This window comes from Convolutriloba macropyga, chromosome 5, assembly GCF_964194025.1.
Source record: "Convolutriloba macropyga chromosome 5, txConMacr16.3, whole genome shotgun sequence".
NCBI lineage: Eukaryota > Metazoa > Xenacoelomorpha > Acoela > Convolutidae > Convolutriloba > Convolutriloba macropyga.
This window is the reverse complement of record NC_134472.1, coordinates 9,472,973-9,495,067: the sequence shown is the minus strand read 5'-3', so window position 1 is coordinate 9,495,067 and position 22,095 is coordinate 9,472,973. Positions and strand designations below refer to the sequence as shown.

General features: G+C 34.2%; 1 protein-coding gene across 1 annotated transcript; it reads left to right on the top strand.

The window, feature by feature from the left end:
* The first annotated feature begins 2,926 nt into the window (after positions 1–2,926).
* Positions 2,927–12,711, top strand: LOC142339114 (uncharacterized). Its single transcript, XM_075388854.1, has 2 exons — positions 2,927–3,520; positions 11,449–12,711. Exons 1-2 carry the CDS (start codon positions 2,939–2,941, stop codon positions 12,697–12,699), a joined length of 1,833 nt encoding a protein of 610 aa, XP_075244969.1. The 5' UTR covers positions 2,927–2,938; the 3' UTR covers positions 12,700–12,711.
* Positions 12,712–22,095: the final 9,384 nt, after the last annotated feature.

Below are 22,095 nucleotides of genomic sequence, written 5' to 3'. Positions count from 1 at the left end.
TTTAGCTTCGAACATTTGTATCTTGGCTTTGTTACTGCTGTTAATACGAGAACTCATAAAATGTTTGAGATTTATTATATTTGTACTTTTTATAGGATTTTTGTTTTCTTTTTAATTTATAATAGTAATCGTAGGTCCCATTGGCTTTGAAATTTTGCGCAATTAAACATTGGATAATGAATTGTCTCAATTGTTTCCTATGGAGATATAAATGAACATTTTAGGGATTTCAGTGAAATTAATTCTTTTCAAAAATAGAAACGTATTTTTGAACTTCGCTCCTCTTTGCTTTTTTTGTAGACCTATTAACCAGTCGCATTGAGTACAGGTTAAATATTATTTCTAATGATGTATAGGTTAAATTTTTCCGTTCAGATTTTGTCTGATGCGAGTTTGATTTTATGATTTTATTTATTATAGAAATCGAGTTTTGGTCGTAAATGTTTGTTGTTTGACATTTATTATTGTCCTTTCTAGTAGTCATAGTATCAACAACGTTGATCGGCCCTCTAGGGTGGCATTATTGTATTCCATCAGTGGTTTTTGGAACGATATGCATGTATTTCAAAAAAATTTATCTCTTCATTTGGTAGTCAATTAAGTCAAGAATGTGGATGAGCGGGGTCGGAACCTTATGTGAGTACGCACATTACCGAGCCTCCTTTTTCGTCTTTATTGTAAAACATTGTTTGGCCTTCGTGGCCTAAAAATAGGGCAAATATATATCAAAATCTTTGCTACTTATGTGATCCATTTTTGTAAATCAAGTTCAAGCTAGTCAAAATATTTTCAACCAGCTTCACATTGATTCATAGGAAAAGTTTGTTTTATTTCTAGTACGATGAAATTTTGCTGAAACTGTATGATATTGGTGAAACCCTATTTGCAAAACTATCAAAGTACTGCTCTTGATTTCTAGCAAATAATGTTCTGTAAAAACAAACGGAAGATCCACTCAAAATCACGCTTGCTTCTTTTGAACCTATTTTTTATACAGATTTAAATTTTTCCCTCTTAACTCTTTTGTCTAATCCGACAATGCCTTCTCGCAGTTCGCAATTGCTAAAGGTTTTGTGCCGTAACGATCTGCTTCTGCATTAGCGTGTATCATCGCAGTTAAGATGAATTTAATTAGTACTCACTTTTTTATGCAGCTTATTTTATATCAATTAACTGATTTCATTTATAGATTCCCTAATAATGGAAACGTGTATGTCTTTTTATGCAAAATTTTTGCTTGACATTTTTCTCTAGAACATCTTTTTGATTTTACTTCTCGAGTGATTTTTCACGCTTGTTTTGGAGCTTTTTTCAGTGATTTTCATTGCGCGTATCCAGAAATTTATTCTCTTGCTAAAATAAAACTGATTGTGAACGTTGAGCATACATAGCGCATGTAGCATTGTGGTTAGTGTCAACGATGAGAATCCTAGAGGTCGCGGGTTCGAACCTTACCCTAGCCAGAGATTTTGCATTATAAAAGTTTCTAGTCTAAGCCCTCTTCTAAATTGTATGTCTTGCCAGTCGTTAGAGAGCAATTCGTCCGGCGTTAGTTGGTTTATGTTTCGATTTTGTACCACTTTGTTCGACGCTTTCTTATGTTGCCTCTAATTTTGGTGCCTTTTCTTGTCATGTCGTATGCTGATGACGTTACTGATTTTGTTATTCCTTCTATATTAATGATATGGAACTCCTATCAGTTATTTCTTCAAAATAATTTTTTGTCCATAAAGAAGAATTTACTTATGATGCCTCAATGCATAGCAAACAACCTTCATGCCGTAATCAGTTCTACTTTTTGCAGTTTTAATGAATCGAGGAGATTTTTCGCGCAAAGTCTTGCGCTGAGTTATTAGTTGTAACTACTACGTTGAATAATTTCTCCTTTTAATCAGTCCTAAGTTAGGAAGCTGTTTGTTTTAGATCTCGTTCCTTATTGAAAAATGTTGCATTGGACTTTTGAGAGTGACATCAATTTAAATTTTTCAAGAACTGCAATTAAATTTTGAGCGGGAGATTTTTTCTACTAGATGACAAAGATTTCACAATAGAAAACATTTTCCTCAGTCAGGTGGTTCGTTGGGCCAATTATCTTACTGCAATATATATGTTGATTTTTAAGATTCTGCAAATATACAATATGAAATTGTCAGCCGTTTTTCTGACCAAAATTGCCGAATCTATGATTAATATTTCTGTACGTTTGGCGTTTTCACTCAATTTGTTATACTGTTGCTAAACACGTAATTTTACTGGTTTACGAATTAAATGTGTCTTTTTTATGTGATATTTTGCTTGATATGACTAATTGTCCTCAAAAACGGCTAAACAGGTAGCGCTCGGAAGGCATTAGGTTCTCTTAGAGCTTACGGCTTACTCATTTCTAAGTATGCGATTCACCGAACCTGTTTAGGAGAGATAAATTGATGGTATGAAGGGTAGTTCTTAACTCTTTGACCTGCTCACTTCACAACCCCCTACCACCTCAACTCACTCCCCCACGCCTCACCCCTCAACTCACCCCTCAACACCCCCCAAGCTGACACAGGCTGCCTACAATTAAGCTAAATCGAGCCTCCCTAAACTGCAGCTATTAATGAAAGCAACCGCTTGTCAGCCGTTTGAGAGCAATTTGGCCAACGTGTTAGTTGGTTATGTTCTGTTTAGACTAATTATTAATTGATGAATAAAAAGTTAGAGTTATTAGAGTTAGTTATTCTGAACCTAAAACAATTTTTTGTAAGCTTAGTATTTTATGAAGTTCTAAATACTCTTTTTTTATATTAGGTCCACATGTGTTTTGTAGGTTTTTTCTTTTCTTGGAGTTAAAATATGTTAGTTCCACGGATATATCTTGGAATGTGTTCTGTTCCGGAATCGGATCAAATTGTTGTTCACCTGAGATCAAATCTTTGTTTTAAGGTTTTTGAATGATTCAATGATGGGGGATTGCAGTCCTGGAGGCCGCAAAAGACTTTATCCAATTGACCAGCTTTTGCATCAAGACAGAGTTGCAGACCATATTCAACGGAATGACCCAATTGAAGCAGCTCAGAATTTATCTCAACGTTCATCAGGATATCAAGACAGCTCTGCTCATGTTATAATTGACGTTAACAACTCGGAGTTCTTGGCTACCAAAAAGGCAAAAATACCTGAGTTTCTTGACAAAGAAACCTACGACCGATGTCTGAATGAAACATCTATAACTTCTGAAAAGCGAATTGGATACCTTTTAAACCTTCTCAAAGAGAAAGTTGAGACAGAAATTGTTACGAAAGAAGTGTTTTATTATATCAGTCAGCAGTATGTTGCCAAATTAATAGAAGACAAAAAATGGACGGGCCTTTCGACAGAAAAAGCGATATCTCTTGCATTGCTGTCGAACTATAAAACGAAATCGGATAAAGTAAATCACTTCAATTGTGCGCATTGTGCGTTGTCCTACCCTCGAGGAAAACACGAATGTGATCAGTGCGAAATGACGTTTACAGTTGAAATGTTTCTCTTTGCGCATCAGGTTAATATATTTTTTGCTCCCTTTTGCTAATAAGCCTAGATTTGCCGTTCAGCTATGCGAAATATGTGATTTTCTGTTGCGATTTTCGCTATTCGAATACTGAACGTTGAACCTGTTTTTTTTAACTGACCGGCTATTAAACAATACGATTTGAGTTCTGCTGTGAAAAGCCCAGAACTGTTCCAACCCAAATAATTTCATAACAAAAAGGGCAACATACGCAGCAAATATAATTAAAAATAGCCGAGATCGATACCCATGTCGCCTGTTGAGATTGTTACAAGCAAAGAGACTAGCATTAATACAAACGCAGATTGAGTAGACTTAGCGAAAATTTAAGCTAGCCCAGAGCAGTCACAATAAATTGGTGAAATGTAACAAAAATCTGTACAGCGCAGAAAAAATAGCCCAAAGAATTCTGCAATCAACTTGAAGTACAGAGATAAACCTGGCATACACTAATGTTTAATGAAGAACTAATAAAAATCTTAAGTGTAATAATTAAAAAAATAGATTAACTTAAAAATTGAGTTCTAAAAATTGTGAAACTCAATTACGTCTTAATATAATACAATACAAATACAAACGGAATACAAACAAGCTCAACATTAGGCATGCTATAATACGCTTACAAGTTCTATTTCTAAAGAAAATGACCGAAAATTAAATATTGACTAATAGCCATTTTTTAATAGAAACTGCTCAATACCAACTCAAACGTAATAAATTGGTATCCAAAACTTCTACGAGCAATATTCGTCTGTTCGTTTTCCAGTAAATGCCCTAAAAATAGCCGAAAACTATTAAAATAGCCTAAATGCTACAAATTAATCGAAACACAATAAAAAGTTCATGGCGCAACCCACAGTCCTCTGATCTGGCGAAATTAATTACATACTTGTTTTTCTATCAGATATTTTGAGAAGAATGTTTAGCGTCTCTCCATTGTTTCTTGGATTTTGTTGTCAATAGTGAGACAGCATTATTAATAGTTCCGATTTTTTTGCCATTTTGTTGCGTTGTTCAAATTTATGGACCACAAGATAACAATTTCCCGGAAAAAATGGCAGTAGAGAATCAGCTGAGACTGCAAAATCTCTCTTTTTTCCCAAAGCAGTTCGAATAATTAGCTTATCCGATGTTATATTTTATCTTGTACATTTGGCTGCTACTATCACGCACTCACACTTATGCGCCCTCACAAATGCATGATGCACTACATAAAAGCATATTATAATAAAGTTCTTGAAATGTAGATTTCAACCACCTAACTTTGAGTTTTTCTTGAGCGATTTAGATTTTTTTTACCAGTAGTTATATTAGTGATACCGATGATAACTCTTGGGGTTGGGGAGAGGTAGATAATTTTAGTGAGCCATTTCACAATTTTCTCCTGCTGAAGGTTTTCCAAAAGTTCTTTCAGTTCTTTTTGGTCATCCTAAATGTCTCAGTGGTCTTTAATTGTGGGCATTTTAAAATTTAGAGAAATTGAGTTGCATTGTGGTGGTGTTTTTTTAAGATCTCTTCTTTTTTCAAGTACATGTTACGAAGTCAAATTGGAGAATCATTTCAGTCTCTCAAGGTTAGTCAAAGGATCGAGAAGCGAGTACTCTCCAGGCTTGAATTTTTTCACTCTGCTTCTACAGTGCTGCTAAAGAACAGTGTATGAAGAAAATTTTGGTTTTTGAGAAAAATAATGTCTTCATTTGCGGCAATATGATCTTTTTTTTTGTTTTTTGGTTTTTATGCAAAAAAAAATTGTGTGTGCGTGTTGTTTTGATTCCGCAAAGTAATCATTGGCTCCCAATGAAAAGTTTTTGAGTTTCCTTCTTGATGTAATTTGAAATCTAATGTTTTTAATGACTTTAACATTACTTTTCAAAAAATATTAGTTTTTTTCCATTCTTGTAGTTGTTTTTGTTGTTCTATTGTCTCTGTTTCTTATTTCGATTTTTTTTGTAGTTTCAATGATTGTCGAAAAGTTTGGGGATTTTTTGAATTTTGGTTCTTGTCATCGTTATTTAGCTGTTTTGCCATTTTTCCTAAGCAATTGTAGATACCATTGGCTCTCTAACACGTCATTTTCAAATCTTTGTTCCTATCGGTATCAAACAGCACAATACCCACAAAAACGTAATAAACTGTTATCAAAAACTTCTGCAGGTCTTACCGACTTGACATTACTTTTCACAAAAAAAGATCAGTTTTTGGATTTCGTGAATTGTTTTTTGTTGTTCTTTAGCTTAGTCTGACTAAAGAAATGTATCGTTTGCGGCCTGTTTAATTTTCTTTAATAATTCTATTTTTCGACTCAGTTTTGCATTGGCTGGGAATCCATTTGTTTTCAAAAAGTGTTTATGTATTTTTGATTGTTTTATGCATTGGTTTTTGATCTCTGGGCCGTTTTTTTAAAGAATCGGTCCTAAGTATAATTTGTTATATCTTAACCAACCAATTTCCATTTGGGAGCCCTAATGACTTCGGCTCCCTTCTTTCCAATGTCATTAGTGAAAACTGATTTTTGGCAAACGTCATCTGTCATTTAATTTGTCTCATTGTTTTTACTAAACTATTTGTTGCTATTTGAACTACCTTAGTGTTCAGGATTTTACGATGGCCGTATGATGAAAGTATTTGGATCGTATAAATTTGGCTGCACTTTTTTGAGAAAAATGGAATGAGAATTGTTCTTTCCTGTTAGACTGTTGTAACGATTTGTTGTTTAGTGTATGCGCTAATACATGGCGTTTTTAGTATCAGAAGCTGTTCTTCTAATCAAATGATCATCAAATCAGTCTAAATTGAACAAAAGCGATAGCGAAAATAGGAATCCTGTAAGTTATTCCAGTTGCCTAAAAATAAAATTGTAAAAATAGTCTGGAGCCAGCTTTTCTGGTATTCAGAGAACTAACAGAAGAAAACTTTATGGACATCTTATTCATAGTTTCTAGTACTTCTCAAGCGTTTTCGTCGAATGTTTGACATCTATATACGTTAAATGATGGATAATGCACAAACCCCTTGTTTATCCACTCTTTGTTGAGTCACCCCTGAATTTGGTTAATTAGTTATATCCGACTAGGTTTTTCTATCATAAGGTAAGTCTAAGCGACAAAGGTGTTAGAAGGGACAATACTAGTTTTGGTGCCGGTGCATTATCTCTTTGATAACATATATTAGCAATAATAAGGAATAGTAGGAACGGACTGTTTGAGGACATACACTAATGGCATACACTAATGTTTAATGAAGAACTAATAAAAATCTTCAGTGTAATAATTAAAAAAAATAGATCAACTTAAAAATTGAGTTCTAAAAATTGTGAAATTCAATTACGTCTTGATATAATACAATACAATTACAAACGGAATAAAAACAAGCTCAACTTTAGGCATGCTATAATACGCTTACAAGTTCTATTTCTAAAGAAAATGACCGAAAATTAAATAATTGACTAATAGCCATTTTTTAATAGAAACTGCTCAATACCAACTCAAACGTAATAAATTGGTATCCAAAACTTCTACGAGCAATATTCGTCTGTTCATTTTCCAGTAAATGCCCTAAAAATAGCCGAAAACTATTAAAATAGCCTAAATGCTACAAAATAATCGAAACACAATAAAAAGTTCATGGCGCAACTCACAGTCCTCTGATCTGGCGAAATTAATTACATACTTGTTTTTATATCAGATATTTTGAAAAGAATGTTTAGCGTCTCTCCAATGTTTCTTGGATTTTATTGTCATTAGTGAGACAGCATTATTAATAGTTCCGGTTTTTTGCCATTTTGTTGCGTTGTTCAAATTTATGGACCACAAGATAACAGTTTCCCGGAAAAAATGGCAGTAAAGAATCAGCTGAGACTGCAAAATCTCTCTTTTTTCCCAAAGCAGTTCGAATAATTAGCTTATCCGATGTTATATTTTATCTTGTACATTTGGCTGCTACGATCACGCACTCACACTCATGCGCCCTCACAAATGCATACACTACATAAAAGCATATTATAATAAAGCTCTTGAAATGTAGATTTCAACCACCTAACTTTGAGTTTTTCTTGAGCGATTTAGATTTTTTTACCAGTAGTTATATTAGTGATACCGATGATAACTCTTGGGGTTGGGGAGAGGTAGATAATTTTAGTGAGCCATTTCACAATTTTTTTCTCCTGCTGAAGTTTTTCCAAAAGTTGTTTCAGTTTTTTTTGGTCATCCTAAATGTCTCAGTGGTCTTTAATTGTGGGCATTTTAAAATTTAGGGAAATTGAGTTGCATTGTGGTGGTGTTTTTTTTTAAGATCTCTTCTTTTTTCAAGTACATGTTAGGAAGTCAAATTGGAGAATCATGTCGGTCTCTCAAGGTTAGTCAAAGGATCAAGAAGCGAGTACTCTCTAGGCTTGAATTTTTTCACTCTGCTTCTACAGTGCTGCTAAAGAACAGTGTATGAAGAAAATTTTGGTTTTTGAGAAAAATAATGTCTTCATTTGCGGCAATATGATCTTTTTTTTTGGTTTTTATGCAAAAAAAAAATTGTGTATGCGTGGTGTTTTGATTCCGCAAATTAATCATTGGCTCCCAATGAAAAGTTTTTGAGTTTCCTTCCTGATGTAATTTGAAATCTAATGTTTTTAATGACTTTAACATTACTTTTCAAAAAATATTAGAGTTTTTTTCCATTCTTGTAGTTGTTTTTGTTGTTCTATTGTCTCTGTTTCTTATTTCGATTTTTTTTTGTAGTTTCAATGATTGTCGAAAAGTTTGGGGATTTTTTGAATTTTGGTTCTTGTCATCGTTATTTAGCTGTTTTGCCATTTTTTCTAAGCAATGGTAGATATCATTGGCTCTCTAACACGTCATTTTCAAATCTTCGTTCCTATCGGTATCAAACAGCACAGCACAATACCCACAAAAACGTAATAAACTGTTATCAAAAACTTCTGCAGGTCTTACCGACTTGACATTACTTTTCACAAAAAAAGATCAGTTTTTGGATTTCGTGAATTGTTTTTTTGTTGTTCTTTAGCTTAGTCTGACTAAAGAAATGTATCGTTTGCGGCCTGTTTAATTTTCTTTAATAATTCTATTTTTCGACTCAGTTTTGCATTGGCTGGGAATCCATTTGTTTTCAAAAAGTGTTTATGTATTTTTGATTGTTTTATGCATTGGTTTTTGATCTCTGGGCCGTTTTTTTAAAGAATCGGTCCTAAGTATAATTTGTTATATCTTAACCAACCAATTTCCATTTGGGAGCCCTAATGACTTCGGCTCCCTTCTTTCCAATGTCATTAGTGAAAACTGATTTTTGGCAAACGTCATCTGTCATTTAATTTGTCTCATTGTTTTTTACTAAACTATTTGTTGCTATTTGAACTACCTTAGTGTTCAGGATTTTACGATGGCCGTATGATGAAAGTATTTGGATCGTATAAATTTGGCTGCACTTTTTTGAGAAAAATGGAATGAGAATTGTTCTTTCCTGTTAGACTGTTGTAACGATTTGTTGTTTAGTGTATGCGCTAATACATGGCGTTTTTAGTATCAGAAGCTGTTCTTCTAATCAAATGATCAGCAAATCAGTCTAAATTGAACAAAAGCGATAGCGAAAATAGGAATCCTGTAAGTTATTCCAGTTGCCTAAAAATAAAATTGTAAAAATAGTCTGGAGCCAGCTTTTCTGGTATTCAGAGAACTAACAGAAGAAAACTTTATGGACATCTTATTCATAGTTTCTAGTACTTCTCAAGCGTTTTCGTCGAATGTTTGACATCTATATACGTTAAATGATGGATAATGCACAAACCCCTTGTTTATCCACTCTTTGTTGAGTCACCCCTGAATTTGGTTAATTAGTTATATCCGACTAGGTTTTTCTATCATAAGGTAAGTCTAAGCGACAAAGGTGTTAGAAGGGACAATACTAGTTTTGGTGCCGGTGCATTATCTCTTTGATAACATATATTAGCAATAATAAGGAATAGTAGGAACGGACTGTTTGAGGACATACACTAATGGCATACACTAATGTTTAATGAAGAACTAATAAAAATCTTCAGTGTAATAATTAAAAAAAATAGATTAACTTAAAAATTGAGTTCTAAAAATTGTGAAATTCAATTACGTCTTGATATAATACAATACAATTACAAACGGAATAAAAACAAGCTCAACTTTAGGCATGCTATAATACGCTTACAAGTTCTATTTCTAAAGAAAATGACCGAAAATTAAATAATTGACTAATAGCAATTTTTTAATAGAAACTGCTCAATACCAACTCAAACGTAATAAATTGGTATCCCAAACTTCTACGAGCAATATTCGTCTGTTCATTTTCCAGTAAATGCCCTAAAAATAGCCGAAAACTATTAAAATAGCCTAAATGCTACAAAATAATCGAAACACAATAAAAAGTTCATGGCGCAACTCACAGTCCTCTGATCTGGCGAAATTAATTACATACTTGTTTTTATATCAGATATTTTGAAAAGAATGTTTAGCGTCTCTCCATTGTTTGTTGGATTTTATTGTCATTAGTGAGACAGCATTATTAATAGTTCCGGTTTTTTGCCATTTTGTTGCGGTTTTTTGCCATTTTTGTTGTTCAAAACTGTAGGAAAACAAGCGTTTAAAAAAATTCATTTGACGTTTCTTCTTTGATTTGCGTTAGGAATTGAAAGCGATATTTTTGAAATTATTTTTAAAAAATTTGTAGCTTCTGAGCTGATCCTGGTATCATGTCAGCCGAGGTTACTGTCGGAACTTTCTGTGCAACGCAAAGCACCAGGCGAGCCCTCTTGTTACTTGTGTCATCAAATTTTATCTTATTAATAGCCGCCCTCATCTTCTCAGTCGGCTATTATAGCGCTCCTATTTTTTACAATTCAAAGAATTTGAATTGTATTGGGGCGCTGTCTTTTTTTTAAGATCTGTTCACACATTTTCATGATTTTTGAAGTCAAATTGGAGTAGTGATTTTGGTCACGCCGAAACAGGAAGTGGAGCGAAAAAGCCAGTGGTTTTGCGGCGTGAAATTTTTTCGCTCTAAATTTAAAGTAGAGTGATAAAACGGTGTTTGAACAAAAATTCGCTTTCCCGCTGGTGGTTTTTTTTTGTTCACATGCGGCAATTTCGCTTTGATTTTTTTCTGTTTTTTCGATTTTTTGGATCGGATTTTTTTCTAAATGGTTTTTCCAATCCATTCATAGTCCGGTCTAGGTCTAGTTTTCTGTTTAGTCAATGAAAATTCTTTGAATTGTACGTCAGGACTTGTCCTGCTATGTTTTTTTTACTTCGTCGAACTTTTTTTCGCTTTACCCATTTTGCCGCTTTTTCGAAATTTTGCGTGAAATCTTTTTGTCTTCTTTAGGCTAGTTTCACTCTTCTGTTATTCTGCTCAAAGTCCTTTTAAACAGCAGCTTTTCAGCAACGCAATTCAAAATGAAGAGAGTCAGTATAAAAAAATCAAAGTCAGAAATAGAAACGGGATAAACCCATAAAGCCCATTTTTAGATGCCCGGCACTTGAACTTTGTTCTCATAAGTTTAGTTACTATCTATTATGCTTATTGGGTTTGATACTAGACCCTGTAGCCTCTCACTGAGAGACAGGAGTATGTTCAATTACGAAATGACATCAAAATTAATCGCACTTAAAAATGTTTTAATACAAAAATCAATTTTTGTTGATATTTTCTTTTCTTTCAATAGAGTTTTTGGAATCAACGGCGGCTATTTTCCGGCAATCTGCCGGGTATGTTTTTTCTACGTTAATTTAAATTTTCAACCCTATAAATGTTCCAGCAAAGATCGTATTTTAAAGTAACGTAAAACAGAATTGTGACCGGAAGTTAGATTAAAAGCAGACAGTGAGGCAGGAGGATTTAAGCTTTTAATCACAGTCTGTTTTACTGGGATATTTTGATTACAGGTTACGGCACATGACTACGTGAGCAGTTCTGCTGATGTCATTGTGTGCCCATATTGCGATAGCGAATTCGAAAATGATTCTGTAATCATAGCAGCCCACCTTCAAGAGTCTCATGTGTGCCAATTCAATCACATTGAATGTCCTGAAGGTTGTAGCCAACTAATTGTAGAAAATAATCCAAAAGCCCTTCAAGACCATATTGTCGAAAAACATCAGTGCAGAATTTGCCGCGATCACATTCCGAGTGGCGAGTTGGAATTCCATATGAAGATGTTCCACGGTGAACTTCAAGGTACAACCTGTGAAACTGAACCAAAGTCAAAGTCAACTTCAATCTCCTCAGTTGAAAATCTCCGTGAACCAATCCAAATTAGTATTGTAGAATCTGAGAAAGAAGATCAGATCTCAAAAGTTAGATCATCTTCCGAAGTAGCTTTGCGCGAGCCGAATGAAGCTGATGACGTTGACAAATGTGATCAGTTTGATGTTTCGACCATTGAACTACATGACGTCACTGACCCGGAGTGGAAGGCATGCAAAACGTGCAGGTTGATAATGAAAGTAGAAACGCTAGTTTTATGCACTTTTTGCAAAGATGATTCGGATCCGTTTATATCCGTTGATGAATTAGTCGTCCATGTTTGGAACGAACATAAGAAAACGCCACGAGCTGTCAATCTCAATTGCTCTTTTTGCGAAGTTAGGCAAACTAGCATAAATGGGTTTTTATACCACAGGAAATTTAATCATGAGTTATGCAATCGCCACTATCTATGCGGGGCATCGCTTGACTGTCTTTTGCTCTCTGATTCACTGGAAAAAGTGGGCAAACATATAGAAGGGAGCGACACAATTTGTCATTTGCGACACCCGTTTGGTGGTTCTAATCAGAAGAAATGCTGCTTTAACTGCGATTTTATTTTCGACATAAGTTTCCTATATAGCTGTGTGTTCTGTAAAATGCCCAATTTTATCTGTGTAATTGATTTTATATCACATATGGTCCAAAAACATGCTTGTAAGGTGTTCGGAGAGTTTGTTTGCATGAAATGTGAGAGAAGTTTTCAAAATCCTCGTCTTTTGATTAACCATTACTCATTGGTTCATAAAAGATGCGAATCGCATTGGATTTGTGCGAAAAGCGAAGATTGTCCTTTCGTATTTCCTACAAAATTTTCCTCAATCAATCATAGTTGTTCCCAGAGTGCTCAATTTCTCCAGAAAGATTCCATTAATAATGAACTTCATTAATAATGAACTTCCATTAATAATGAACTTCCATTAATAATGAGAATGCCACCACTGTTAGTCCCCAGCAAATATTGCCGCCATTTAATATTCGAGTTCCACCTATTCAAACTATCATACCTTTTCCACCTCCGTCGTTTCCGCCTACACAGCCGCCTCCCGCGACATCAGCGGAAAGTTTCGAGTGGCTTACGCCCGAAAACGCGCCGCCTAGTATCACTCCAACATCATCAATTAGAGCACCACTCGAGTTCTGGAGGAATTTTGGTTCAAACTGGTTGCCATCACGCAATATGCCGCCTTCGATCGGAGGAATGGCACCTCCAAATATTCAGCTTGTTAATCAGCAGCCTTCGTTGAACATCAACGTTTCCGCTGTCGTTACAGAAAAAAGATCACCCGTAGTTAGTACCCCGAGTAGTAAAAGTTCTGCCGAGTCAATTGCGATTGGTAAAGCCAACAGAAAATATTATGGCGGATTAGTGTACCCTAAGAAGAAAAAGAATTCAAAAAACCGCGTGAACACTAAAATAGCTACTCAGAAAAATCGACTAGTGTGTACAGTTCAAACTTTTGAAGAGACGAAAAACAGTCTGGGTAAGGTCAACAGAAGCGTTGCTACTAATACCTATGCGATGTCTGTAAACAGATTTTCCCAAACCGATTTCAACGATATGACAATAAGAAAAAGTGTTCAGGTACAAACGATCGAATCACTGCCGGCTCTCCGGAGAGTTGAAGTTGGTAAAAACACTTATGCTGAGGCTGTCAGAAAATTTGGCTTGGTTTATGTTTGCGTGATTTGTAAATTTTTTCATAATAATGCTCCAGATGTTCGAAATAAATGCAATATTTGCCCCAATATGTGGTTCCTCCACAAATACGAGTTGGACTCACATTACGAAACTGAACATATGCTTGAAAGCAAAACCGAAGACGTGCCGTATAAATGCTTGTTATGTGATGAAGAGAGAATTTTTGAAACGCAATCAGCGCAAGATTTGGTTTTGCACGTTGAAGTGGTTCATAAGCAGTTTCCGCACTTGTTCTGCGCAAATCTTGAATGTTCGACGCTGAATCATCGTGTACCTCATCAGAACCAAACGCAAAATAGATCGTTTTGCCGACAATTTTTGAACACGACCGACTTTGATTGGTTCTCTTATACTGAGAACAGAACGCGAGTCGAGTCCCGTCATTATTTCAACGTTGATATGAAAGCACGAGCCCAATGTAGAAAATGCAATTTTGACCTCTCTATACCGACTGGACTTTCCATCAAGTTGCATCTTGAAACATGCAAAATTTGTTCCAAGAAAAAAAGGAAACTAAATTTCGTGAATTCATTAGAAAGATTTGCCCATCTGACGAACAATCACGAAGTTGCCGCCCCGAAATATATCCAGACTACTATGGTATGCAAGGTGTGCAACGGTAGTGAGCGTTACTCTTTCGATGATATAATGAAACACAGAGAATTAGTGCACGGCTTTTGTAAAGAGCATTACATTTGTGAATATAAAGGCTGTTTCTTCATCACTTCTGACGTCGAGGAAAATGATTTGCATAGAAGTCGGGCTCACAAACCCCGGAATGAAAGGAAAAAAACTGCTAGTGAAAACTTAGACTCAACAGTTGAACAGATTGCAATGGAACCCAATGTGGCATCTGATGTGGTTCCTTCTTCAGAAGTGGATATTGTTATAAAAGTTGAAGGTGGACTCTCAGATGACCACTTGTCAGCAGATGATCAGGAACTCGAAGAGGAGAAAAGTTAACACTTTTGAAGCAGATATCATAAACTCAATGGAGTTTAAGGCTGGTGGAGTGTGGTAAATAGTTATGGTTTATCTCTCCCTATTTCAAAAACTGTTATTGTTTCAGCTATAAATAATTTATTAAGCCAAATTTTATTCAAATAAATTATTGAATGTAATATCTCCAGAAATATCATTTTAAATCAAATTAACATGAATTTATGATACAAAATAATCTAAGGCAAAAATAATTATTGTCCAGAGAAATCATCGATTATTATGGTTTCTATTATTTCTGGCAAAGTTCATTAACTGTACCGTATATTTAGATAAATATGCGTACATGTTAACGGAGTACCCAAATAGGGTTGGCTTTTCTGTGAAAAAAATGCTACAAGATCCCCGTAGCATCAAGTTTTTTTATAAAGAAATTTATTCAGTAATTGTTTCGCCAGGAGGTTGGGGGAGGCGGTAGCTACAGGGGAAACACCTACAAGCACCCTTTTCTGTGTCAAAAAAGGAAAATTACACAATGTTTATATTTTTTTTCTTTTTTTTGTTGGAAGGTTGTAAAGTGGTTAATTAGAAGGGCAGAATCTTGTGGAATGTGTTGCCCCGTTCTCTGTCCTCTCCGGGTCTCTCGATCAAGATATTGTTGAATTGTTATGTTGATTGGATTCTTATTTTTTAAAATCCGGAGAAATTAATTTCTTATTAGTCAATTTAGTTCAGGAAACTGGAAGGCTTCCTCTGACTTAGATAATGAGACTCTGTAAGTTGCTTGGGGTACGTTAATATTGCAGGAATTGTTCAAGGCTAACATATGGTCATGAAACAATCATTATTCAATTCTGTTTGATCGAATATTTTTGCTAAAATTTTTGCTGTTTTTTTTTTAAATTCAGCCTTTTTTCCATCAAAAATAGACGGAATAAGATTTTTTAGTCCACTTTGTTGACAAATATTGGAGTAAAACTTCTGAAAACTACTGACAAATTTTCGGGGACTCCAAAGATTGCTAGCTCTACTTGTGGATTCCTTGTGAGTGATCTTGAATTTTGCCGGCTTTTTGCTAATTCAACTCGATAATTATGCAAAATGCGTAATCTATTTTTTGATATATTGGTTTTTTTTGTTTCCGTATCAATCCGTATCAATGATATTCGGAACAATTAAGTGTTCTTCAATAGACAAACGTCAATAGCAAGGGCAGTTTCAGTCTAATCGTCGCTTCTTAAAGTAAAAAAAAACATCGACTGATTACAATCCGTGGATTGTAATCAGACTGATTACAAATCGTTTTCGAATTTTTTGCTTTTCATTAATTATAGAAAAGAACAATTCAAATCAGCCGTTTTAATGACCTGTCTAATTGCCTTGCCAGGGAGTTTCAAGGAGACCTATGTAGTTTTCAGTCGAAAACTTTTTGTCATTTTTGGTTTTTAAAATACATGTTTTTAAAATAAACAATGGATTATTGAGCTTTGCGAAATTTTTTGGCAAATTTGTGGCTTAAGGTCAGTCAAGACAGGTTGCATCGTGTTTCTAATGAATTAAAATTATACGTTTAGAGCGCTTTTACATTTTAAGTTAATGGTTTTTCTGTTTCGATAGTCCTAGTTCTCGCAATTTTTTTTTATTTTCCCCATCATTGAGGTTCTTTTTCTTTTGTCACATTTTTGACTGGCCAGATACCACGTTGTTGGCATTTATAAAGAAGGCAGTTTTTCAATCAGTAGTTTATGGTTGGAACTGCATCCACACCGTCTTCTAGAAGAATTGAATGGAGTTTTTTTTGTCGTGGTTTGTCCTTCTGTAGTCGTTTGAAGAATTCTGGAGAATTGCGAGTATTAGCGGCTTCTTATAGAACCTATTTATTGATTTTAGTTGACAGCTAAAATTTTTCATTGCCTTCAAATCACATGTTCTAAAAAATTACAGACAGGTTTTTTAAATTTGTAGTTTGCTATTCCTTTTTGTCTACTTGTTACCTAGTCTCAATAAAATCAGGTTGCAAATTGAAATATTTTTGTCGAGGAAGGGCACAACTGAACATATCGAAGATTTTTAGTGCAATGTTCATTATTTTTAACGGCCTCGATAGCGGTTTTTTGCAAAAGGTTAAATTAATTTTTGATTTATCTATTTATCGTTCTTTTTGTAGACGTATGACATATTCTAAAGAATGACAGATGTTAATGGTTTTTTGGGAAATAAAAGAATCTATTCAGTGTTTTTAGTTGCTTGCTAATGTTTTTATGTCTTTGAAGTTATTTTTTTGAGAAAATACAAATACCTAGTCTCATTATTGGTAAGTCCAATGCCTCATTATTGTTGTTCAAAGTAGGCTGAGTTGATTATATCTCAATTCTATGGATTAGATAACGGTTTTAAAGTCGTGGACTCCGTTTTTTTGCAAAATTTTTTGGATTTTTTTGTCTGAGTGTGTCGTTTATTTTTTATAGATGTATGACATATTCTCATATTCTAGATAATGGCTGGTCCCCAGTGTTAATATTCAATGAACAAAGAATTATTGAAATACCTAATGTGAAGAATTGCTGGTCTCGATGGCTTTTTGGGAAATAAAAGAATATATTTAGCGATTTTAGTTGCTAGATAATGTTTTTCTGTCTTTGAAATTCTGTTTTTCGAAAAAGTACAAATGTATTTTCTGATTTTTTCCCTTCTTGTTTTTTTTAAATTTGTTACCTAGTCTCATTTTTTAGAGGTCCAATGTCTCATTATTGGTGTTCAAAGAAAGCGGAGTTGATTATATCTCTTTTTTACGGATTAAATAATGGTTTTGAAAAATTGCAAAATTTAATGGAACTTTTTTTCGTCTGAACGTGTTGCTTTTTATAGACGTTTGACATATTTTTGATAATTAATGGTCTCAATTATTCATATTCAAAGTATTTAATGGACAGAAACCTATTTAAAACTTCATGTGATATCTAACGGTTTTCATTATTGGAATTTTTTCTGATTTCAAGAAAGCATAAACGTACATTTTTTGACTGTCGTTTTTGTTCTTTTTTGTCTCCTTGTTACCGAGTCTCATCACGGACTGGTCCCTTTTTAGGGAAGAGCGAACTTGTTTGTTTTGTTGAGATTTTATTTGACACTTAATTTTTTATTATGTTTTCAATGTAAATATTGTTAATTGAATTTTTTGTTTGTCTGGTCTCGTTGTATTAATAACGTCAGGTCTCATCGGCCCAATAATGTGGCATTTTTTTTACTTTACTAAGTGCTTTGAGTTGCAAGTAATTTTTTTATTCATACACCAATTAGTTTTGATCAATGTGACATTTTTTGAAAGTTTTCTACCTCTGCCTCATTTGGTAGACAAAGGCAAACTTGTGGATAAGCGAGTAGGGAACTTTATATGAGGACTCACAATACCGAGCCTCCTTGTTTTCCTTAGAACTCATTTTTTATACAAAAATGTGAAGCACTAAATTTAACGAAATTGACTGGTGGTTAGAGTTGCGCAATTTATTTGTCTGGTGAAACAGAGCTAGATGATCTTGGTTCTTAGACCTACAATTTCAAGATATAGAATGCGATTTAAATATTTCGAGCGAGCTTGCCTGACCCGATATAAAAAAATAAACAAGAAAAGTTATCAGTGCCACTATAAGAAGTCAGTTGAAGTCAAATTATTGCGGGGTTTTGGAAATGGTGCCTAAAATCAGGCATTTACTCTTTTCTCTCTTTCCAAGTGCTTTATGAATTGCAGATGAGCTGCAAACGCTGAAACAGTCGAATGCATATTGCGATAAATTCGACTAGGCGTAATTAAGAGCCGGAAATGGCTGTTAAGCATTGCTTCAACGTCACAGAATCGGGAAGCCTCTTTTTGTTATGTTTTTTTTTTAGTTAGCGTAGAAAGAAAACGCTACTGTTCTTTATCTATATTGCGGTTCTGTAAACTATAAAGAGTTTCCAATATCGTCTGAGCTTGAAGGTCTTGATTGCTGAAGATTCTACGACTGAGTTTCCAACGCTATTTGCCATGCTAGTAGTTTGAAAACGTTATCAATTGCTTTCAATTAGTCGTCAAAATTTAAACCTTTGAAAGAGGCTCAACATTTGACCTTTTCAACTAAGTAGAAACATTGCTTCAATGAGCAATGTCTGCTTCTGTTAGTCTGCTTCTTGTTTGACAGCGACTGTTGTTTTTCTTGTTAGTTTACGTACAAACAAATAAAAAAGACACGAAGACGCGCATGTTTCTCTGCTTGGAACAGAATGTTACGACATTTGTATTTGGAAGCACTAAGCTTCACATGTTCGTATTCGAAATTATTACGCAGAAACCTTTTCCTTAGCAATGAATTTTTGGTATTAATGAGTGTCTGTGAAATCATTGTTATTTTACTCAATTTACAATAAAGAAGGAATAAAGGTAATATTTGCTTTTAGGAGCGAAAAATGCCGAAGTAAACTTCCATTACAAAGGAATCCTTTATTGGCACCTATTTTCTTGAAAATTGTTAACAAAAAGTTTGATATAACATCAACATAAACCAGTTTGGTCTCAATTGCTTTTGTGTCATCGGCGTTTCTGATTTTGCTTCATCTGATCTTTGTTGAAATCTTTTTTCAGACTTCGAGACCTAGATCTTTAATAAATTTAAGGGCATTTTGATAGAGTCTCAATTCTCTGTTAACTGTAGTTAATGCTATTTTCTAATGTTTGCTTTTCACAGGAACGTGATTGTGGTCAGAAACACCAATAGATTTGGCTATAAAATTTATAACATAAAACGGGTTTAAATGTTGTCTGTGGTGTTTGTTTTTTTATTAAAAACGCAAGTTTTTTTTATTAAACGAAGTGCTAATATTGGAAAAATAACGTAATTGTTGTTCCTATTAATTATCCGAAATGTCACTATTTATCTGAAATGTCCAAGACAAGTTTTTAATTGCTCTCAAACGAAGTTTGTAGCAATTGTATTAGTCCTGTCGGTCTTTTTTTAATAGCCGCACAGCGATAGCTGAGGCTATTATTGGCCTTCTGCTGGTTTTTTTTATTTCTTCGTCGCGATTTTTGTTACGACCATATGACGTCACAACCACTTCAAATCTGCTTTTTGTTCATTCGTTCATGCAATTTCAACTGAAGTGCGTGTGTGACATCATATTTTTTTCGTGTTTTCGAGTTTTTTGTTCATTCGCGTGATTAATTTTTTTTTGGTCACACTTACCTCACTCTCAAAAATGACTTCGTCAATTACCTCACTCTCAAAATGACCTCCTCACTTTGGAATTGACTTTTAATTACTTTAAATCAAAGAGATAAGGTCAAATGGGTGTGTGTCACTCTAAATGAAGGCTATTTGAGAGCAGCTAATAGATGTAGCAAAATCTTATACAGATTTTTAATCAAAATATAACATATCAGCCTTCAATGAAAAGACGAATTTTTTTGGTCTCTCTTTTTTACTGTTTTTTGGAGACTACAAATCTACAAAGCTAATGCGGCTATTTTCTGGCAATCTGCCAGCTATGTTTATTATGCAATTTTTCGCTTGACCGATTTTTCGTCTGACACTTTTGATTTTTCCTCCTCAAAAATGGGATAAACAGTTAGCGCCCAGTGGGCCTTAAGTGCTCTTAGAGCTTTTCAGCTCTGTTTCAACTCAACCTATTTTGGAGACTTATAATTATACTTAGGGTGTGAAGGGCGGTTCTTAGAAGTTGAAGGAACCGCCACGGTTGCCCCCTACTATTGCCCCAACACACCCCCCCCCCCCAACGCGCTGTTGCCCCCCACCCCAATCAGCCCCGGTGCATCCCCCCCCCCCCCCCCTCCCGAGGCTAGCTACTGACGAACAACCGCTTGCTAAAAACGCACATTTATATTATTTTGAAATTTTTATGAAAATTTTTGACGTTTTATCACTCCTAGGTGTCAAATAACCTCCTCTATGGCTTGATAATAGGTTACTGAATTGTTTCTAGTGGTAATGGAATGGTTTCAACATTTTAACATTACGTATTTTAGCAATTTTTTGACAAAACGTGCAATTTTTCAAATTTTTTTGACATTTTTTTTCCTATTCAGGTCCTTCTAGACCCAGGGGCCAGAAAAAATCCTAAGGGGTTTGATAATAGGTTACCGACGATTTAATGGCCACGGAATAGTTTTTGACATTTTTAATGTGACAATTATTAGCAATTTTTTTTTAAACTTGCTTTTTTTAGTTCTTGTTTGAAATTTGTAGTTTTTTTGAGCCTTAAAATTTTTTTTGGCCTTAAGAGCCAAGAAACCTCCTCTAGGGTTTGGAAACAGGTTACTGAATAATTTGTAGATTAAATGGAATGTCTTGCAAGACTTCCGACTTTTCCAAACGTCACGAATTTCGTCATATTTTTGATACTTTTTGACAATTTTTTTTAACTTTTACAGTCAGTATTCAGATTTTTTGAGCCTCAAGGGTCAAAAAGCCTCCGTTAGAGTTTGTTAATAATTAACTGGAAAATTTTTGTTGGTCAAGGAGTAATTTTCAACTTTATGTCACAAGTTTTAGCAATTTTTAATAAAATTTGCAATTTAAAGGTTTTTTGAATTTTTTGTCATTTTTTTGATTTTTCTAGCCTCAAGGGCCACGGATCTTCCTTAAGTATTCGATAATATGTAACTGCATAAATTATAGATGTTATGGAATGTTCTTCAAAGTTTTAATATCACGAATTTGAGCAATTTTTAAAATTTTTTGCAATTTTTTCAATTTTTTTGACATTGTCATTTTTCTGGTTTTTCATCCTAACAATAAATCACCCTTACGGTTGGATAATAAGTCACTGGAAAATAGTTTTTGGTGATGGATTATTTTTCAACTTTTTTATCACAAATTTCAGTTGTTTTTAATGCAACTTGCTTTTAAAGTTTGTTGAAAGGTTTTCATTTTTTAGGTTTCTCCAACGTCAAGAGCCACACAACTTCCTCTAGGGCTTGATTATAGGTTACTGCATAGCTTCCTGGTGTAATGGAAGGTTTTTAGAGATTTTTATATCAGCTGTTTCTTTAAAATTTTTGCATAATTTTTAGTGTTAGTGGAAAGGACTCCAGCTCTAGCAGGTAATTGATAAAATTTAATTTCTTTAAAATATTTCGAAAATTATTATCATGTTTATGGAAATTATTATGGATCTTTGAGCCAATGAAACTGTTTAAAGCTTGAAATAGGGATACTGGATAGTCTCTTGAGACAATGATATGGTTTTGAAGATTTTAATATCTTGAATTTTAGCAATATTTTGTTAAAATTTGCGATTGTTTTTAAAATTTTTGAATATTTTTGTACTTTTCTGAGTTTAAAGACCATTACTGGCCAATGAAATTTTTCAAGTCTGGGAGATGCGTTACATGACAGAACCTTCGAGACAAAAAATTATATTGAACTTTTTTTGGGAATTTTAAAACTTTTAGGCAACAGGGGCCCTGGGATCACCTCCAATGTTTGATAATAAGCTTCTGCATAGTTTCTAGAGTTGATGGAATGTTGATCTTTATTGTTATGACTCTAGTTCTAGTAATTCTTGGGTAAAATTTAAAATGTATTTTCTTGAATTTTAGAAATAATTTGTTAAAATTTTAATTGTTTCCAAAATTTAAAGTGTCTTTTCC

Coding starts and splice junctions, on each gene's coding strand:
- LOC142339114 (XM_075388854.1), top strand. CDS start 2,939: ATGATGGGGGATTGCAGTCCTGGAGGCCGCAAAAGACTTTATCCAATT. Junction 3,521..11,448: donor TGTTTCTCTTTGCGCATCAG/GTTAATATATTT, acceptor TTTTGATTACAG/GTTACGGCACATGACTACGT.